The following is a 6,000-nucleotide window of genomic DNA, read 5'->3' as shown; positions in this document are numbered from 1 at the left end:
CAAAAATTATGCAGACATTTATTTCGAACTTTTATATTACCAGCTTTAAATGACCAAAAATGTATTGCCAAAAAAATATTATGTCCAGTTTTTACATTAAAACACACTTTGGACAAATTTTTAAATAACCAAAAAGTTATGTCCAGGTTTTAGATTGCCAAAATTTAACGTCCAGCTCACAAATTACCAAACAAATTTTGTTATTTTCTTAAATATCCAAAAGATTTATGTGCAGTTCATAATTTGACTAAAAAATTTGCACAAGTTTACCAAAATATTTTTAAGCTAACAAAAAATTATGTCTAGCTTTTTTACAAATCATATGTTCTTACGTATATATGCATTAAGCACCACCCTAGTACGCATTTTCCCTTTTCAACCGCATCGTGTTTTGTCTTTTCAGTACTACAAAAATATACACACACATACTTATATATAAACTAAAAAACATAACGGTGTTTTTAAATAATTTTTTTTATTATTCTAATTAGCATTTTTTGGGCGGTTTTTCGCTGCAGCTTTTGCATTTGCTTTTATTGACAACTAGCAATTAATTTATTTTTCAGCTCAAGCAATTGCTGGTGGCATATGCGCGCGCGTGATGTTTTGTTTTATGTCAAACAAGTTTTTTTTGTTTCTATTACTTCTATTCAAATTGGTATTACATGGCGTCGATTTCTGATAGCAGTGACAAACATTTTTCAAAGTTGACTGATAGCAGGTCCTTTGACTCTGTTCGACCACTTCTCTAAACTCCACGATAACTTAGTTCACTACTTTCGCACCCTATATTCCTTCCTCTCTCGATTTTCTTTCACATCTTATTCTAATTTGACGCCCAGCGTTGCTGTTTAACAGCTCACAGTTTCCGGCAGTGGATTTTCTGTGATGCGCATCTTTTGCGCAGTCGTATACGATGTACCATTTACGCTCACTTCCGGCTCCGGCTCCGCTTCCAAGTCCAAATCATCCAAGTCATGCTCCACATCGAAAGCGGGCAAGTGACGTTCGCGTTCAATCGATTGGTTGCCATTGCCATCAGAGTCGCCACCCGAGGCATCACCGCTGCTAGAGGCATAGCCGGTGCTTGTGTTATTGTTGTTATTGATGGCAGTCTCGCGGCAGAGGCGCACATTGCTCCGCAACTTTTTTTGTTGTTTTCGCTGACGTTGCAACTGTTGTTGTTGTTGTTGTTGTTGTTGCTCCGCAGCTTCCTGTTCGCGCCGCTGTTTCTCCAATTGTTCCTTGAAGTTGGCAAAAAATATGGACGAGTAGGTTTGATATTTGGTGCCACATGGTGAAGTGGCTGGCGTGGAGAGGGGCGTGGCTGCATTGTAGAGTGTTGTTGAATGTTGGTGGTACGGTGGGCAGCGGAGTTGATGGCATAGTTGTACCGTTGATGTAATCCATGTACCAGTACATATGTGACAATAGCGGTGGTAGAGCACATTAAAGAAGGGGGGACACAGAGGTAGTGGGAATTTTGCTTATGTTATTGAGCGAATTAATTTATTTTTGTTTTTTGTTGCTGTTGTTGTGTGTGTTTTTTTTTCATTCGGTAATTCAGCGAAATGATAGTTTCGATAGTTTGAAAGAGGAGTGAAAATTTGTTCTTTTGGTTTAAGAATAAATTCCTAGCGCTATGTAGGTAGGTATGTACAATGTGTGTGCGTGTATGTGTTTTGAAGCAAAAAAAGTTGTGTTTATGTATATAGGAATGTACATACATATGTAAGTATATACTTGAGTCATATGTACATATGTATGTATGTATGCATGTTTGTCCAAAGAAAGGATCTTAGGCTTTCGATTGTGCATTGTTTTCGTAAATGACAATGTTGTTGGTGTTGGTAATTGATTTGAAATGCGCTTGGCAACCATGAGCATGAGCGAATGATTGATGATCGACATGCTCATCTCAAAGTCTAGCAGCAGACTTGAGTCACACACACACGCACACACACATGCGCAGAAGCACACACCCAAACACATACGCTTTTGTGCATCTCATTTACTAAAATCAGAACATTGAGAAAATTTTGAATTTTTTTGTTTACCGTCTTAGGCCCTTTTTAACTCTGCAAAAATTTTGACCTCATTTATAAAGCAATTTTTGATACAATCAGTGTTGCCAGGTCATTGAAGTGAGAAATCGTCAGTTTGCATGTAAAAATCCTCGACGTATAAAAAATTTTAATAAACAGAACCAGGAAGCTCTTTAGGTTTTTTTTAAGTTTAAAAAGTTTGAAATTTTTAAGAATTTTTTAAATTCGCATTACTTTTAGCAAAAATATTTTTCATTACAATAAAATCACATTTTCATCTTAATTTTTTTCCAACTGCAACTTAGCGATGTGCATTCAAAACTGTTCATACTTACATGTTTTGCTAACGAACTTATTCAAAATTCCCTTCGATCAATAAAATATGTACATACCAATACACAATGTCACAATGCCAAAATTACGAATTTGACCGCCAAAAACTACACAAATAGTGATGGAACAAAGAATAAAACTACTTATCGATAACTACTATTAGTGCTGCCACATGATATAATTTCGATACGATAATTTTGTATTAGCAAAAATTGTAAACTCTCAATAGGTGTTGACACTGCAATTTTTAGTTGTCTGTGTAACTATCTTCAAAGTTGAGAACCAGCCAAATCGTCATAGCAGTAAGAAAAATTCAAAATAACGACCAAATCGTCAACCTGGCAACACTGGATACAATATAAAGCTCCGGAATTTTTTCTTTTTTTTGTATATAGAACTTAGTATTTTTTCAATAACTTTTGATACAATTAACTAAAAAAATTTTGTCGATTGAATAGAGAAAATTTTGAATTTTTTAGGTTCCTTCGCATTTACCGGCTTTCACATTTTTGTAAGCTCTGCAAGAATATTTATCACATTTTTATATTATATTGTGATTTTTTAGTTCAATATATATTGAACATACTATTTTTTCAATATTGATATAATTCACTAAAATTAATAAAAAAAAATAAATTATAAAAAAAAATTTTGTCGGGGGCTTTAAATTTGTTCTGTGCGTCCTGATCGCTGCCTCCGAACGGCAAATGGGTTTATGCGAAGCATATTTTTAAAGTACATACATACATATGTGCATACTTGTCCTAGTTATTACTTAAAATATTATTAATAAATTATTTTCACCAATTCAAAATTTTCAAATCCACATTTCTTAATTGTAAATACATATCAAGGTTATAAAGAATAATTTTCGATTTCCTTCATATATTTTCAGATAATATTTACCCATTTACTAAACCAGGGACCGTTTTGTTTTTTTAGTTTTTAGTTTAGTTTTGTCCCAAAGAATGCTTAAAAACAAAACTGTCGAGAATGTTCTCAACGGGAATTATATACGAACAAAACTCTGTCGAACGTTCCCAAAAAAGAGCAAAATGCAAACAATAATTTTGGGAACGTTTCTGAGAGAACAAAATGGGAACTAAAGTCTCAAGAACTTTTGACAGATAACGATACGGGAATAAATGTCTTAGGAACTTTCTCTCGAAGAACAATTTAGGAACTAAAGACTCGGGAACTTTCTGGCAGAGAACGAAATGGGAACAAATCGTTTCTGAACTTTTCGCGAAGAATGGAAGTAAGAACAAAATTCATCTCATAACGTTCAATTAGTTTGAAATGTTTGAATATTAAAATTAATCAAAAAAGAACTGAAAGATAATTATGCAAATTAAGTCAACGAAAGACTTAACACACGAACTTTTCTTGCACAGAAAATTACAAGGTGTTCCATAAATGGACAGTTCACCCAAATGATAAACCATCCGGAAATTAAAATGATCCAGCTTTCCTCTGGCTTAGAAACAACAGTCGTGGTTTTCACTGAAACGATTTGTCATCCCAACACGCAGATGCCCTTCTCATTATTAATGTTAAGTTCTCAAAACTTTTGATCTTGTTTTGTTCTCTAGCAGATTTTTGCTCTTATTTGATCCTCCTTGAAAATGTTATACTCGATACTTTCGTTCTCATTTCGTTCTTCACTGAAACTTTCGCGAACCTTTTGTTCTAATATTGTTTCCGTTCAAGCTGCTCTCAAAATTTTTATTCAGGTTTGGTTGTTTTGTGGCAACATTCTTGACATTACATTTTGTTCTCGTGCAGAACCAAACCAAAACCGGAATGCGTTCTCGGTCCTTGCTCAAAACACTATTCAATGACATTTTGCCACTTTCCTTATAAAATGTTCATATTTCCGGTACCGTAGAGCTTCATGGGTTTATAAGCAAGTGATTATCACAAGCATTTTTTGTACCATGCATGGCACCATTGGGAGATATCTTTGAAGACAGGAACAACTAGAATTCACACAAGGTAACATATGTGCTAAGCGGAGAATGCAACACAACTAGGCAACCAATAAATACAGTTTAAGCGACTATTGGCGGGCACGTTTTGCTACACCTTAGTATTGCTGCAACACTGCCATTCCTGTTGATTAATCCCGAACTTCCGTTCAATCGCACTAACGAATCAGCAGAACCTTTGCAGTGATTCACAAACTGAAACTTAGTCTATTCACGAAGCTTGTTTTGGTATCCATAGTTAAAAACTGAGTTCATAGTAGCTACTAATAGCTGACCTGGTCGAAAGAGAGCGTAATAAACGTCAATCCTGCTAACAAAGTTATGGTTATTTTCACGAACAAAATAAAGTTCTCCGGAAGTTAGATACCCGGCACTCATGGGGCGAGATCAAGCTCAGGAGCTCACTTTTTATGCATGCAGCCCAATATTTCAGCCACTTTCACTAAGCTATCGGGCTGAAATTTGGTCACGTTTGATTCTCGTGGCAATGCAACAAAGGTGGCGCAGGAGTCAAGATATTTGGAAAACCTGCATCTATGGTTCGATTTGGTTCATGCCCAGAATATACATATAGTATCTATACATGTAATTGAAATCTACTATGTACTGAAAAATTGTGTTGTTGCTAGAATTGAGATTGTATTGTTATTTTATTTTCATTAACTTTTATAGAAGTATAGCATATTATACAACAAAAATCATGTAAATCTGACTTTCAAATTTTATACAAATGCATTTTCTATCATACAAAGTATGTTCGAAAAAACTTTTATCTGGAGGAAAATGCGCAGCCCTGTCAACAAAAATCGTGTCTAAAATCAACTCTATTTTACACCTTTGTCGAATCTTTTTTTTTTTAATTTTGAAATCGTATTTACACGTTTTTTGTTATTTATTTTCCACTGGTATTAGGTGTCCCCAATATTCGTTCTTGTTACTTATTACCGAATTCCGATCGGCTTTAAATTCTTAAAACAACAAAAAACGCACAGTTTTATGAATTGTCTATATATTTTCAGCTTCTTGTAAATATTAAGCTACAAATTACATGTGTATGTATTTATTCGTGAAATTTTTCAAAAATTGATGTGAACAAACAAAAAAGATTACGTATTAGCACATATGTATGTCTTTTTGCATGTATGTACGTATCGTCACCTGAAATGCAGAAAAAAAAACGTAACAAACATTGTCGCTAAAATACAAAAAGTCATAACTAATAAAATATTAAAAATTCACTTTTTGATTTATATGATGGATTTCCTCGAACTCCCCACATCATTTTTTGAAAAAAATTAAAATATTAGTTACGACTTTTTCCATTTCATTTACGTTGATGTTACGTCTTTTTGCATTTCAGGTGATGGCATGTATGTAGGTACATATATAAATAATAGCAGCAAACAAATTCATGTCATACCTAATTATTAGTAATTAATTGTTACAGTAAAAATAACTACAATACTAAACACATATTCATCATATGCAATTATCATGAAAACACTGATTTGCAATAAACAAAAACAGCAAAAACTCTTACACACGGGTGTTTCCATACGTCACATGCGTGACAGTTGTCCATTTCAATGAGATACCAACAAGGAAAAACATTTCTTTTATTTCTTTTTAGTTTT

General features: G+C 33.9%; 1 protein-coding gene across 1 annotated transcript in view; it reads right to left on the bottom strand.

Moving 5' to 3' along the window:
• Positions 1-462: 462 nt before the first annotated feature.
• LOC118742998 (protein NDRG3) overlaps positions 463-6,000 on the bottom strand; it is a gene marked incomplete in the record, with an annotated part of 90,299 nt that continues 84,761 nt past the window's right edge. Inside the window, 1 exon segment of the mRNA XM_036475448.1 lies at positions 463-1,327. Within this exon segment, the coding sequence (XP_036331341.1) occupies positions 852-1,327 (476 nt within the window).

Source organism: Rhagoletis pomonella, unplaced genomic scaffold (assembly GCF_013731165.1).
Source record: "Rhagoletis pomonella isolate Grant_MI unplaced genomic scaffold, Rhpom_1.0 Rhpom_scaffold_00007, whole genome shotgun sequence".
In the NCBI taxonomy this organism is placed as follows: Eukaryota; Metazoa; Arthropoda; class Insecta; order Diptera; family Tephritidae; genus Rhagoletis; species Rhagoletis pomonella.
This window is presented reverse-complemented; position numbering and strand designations above follow the sequence as displayed.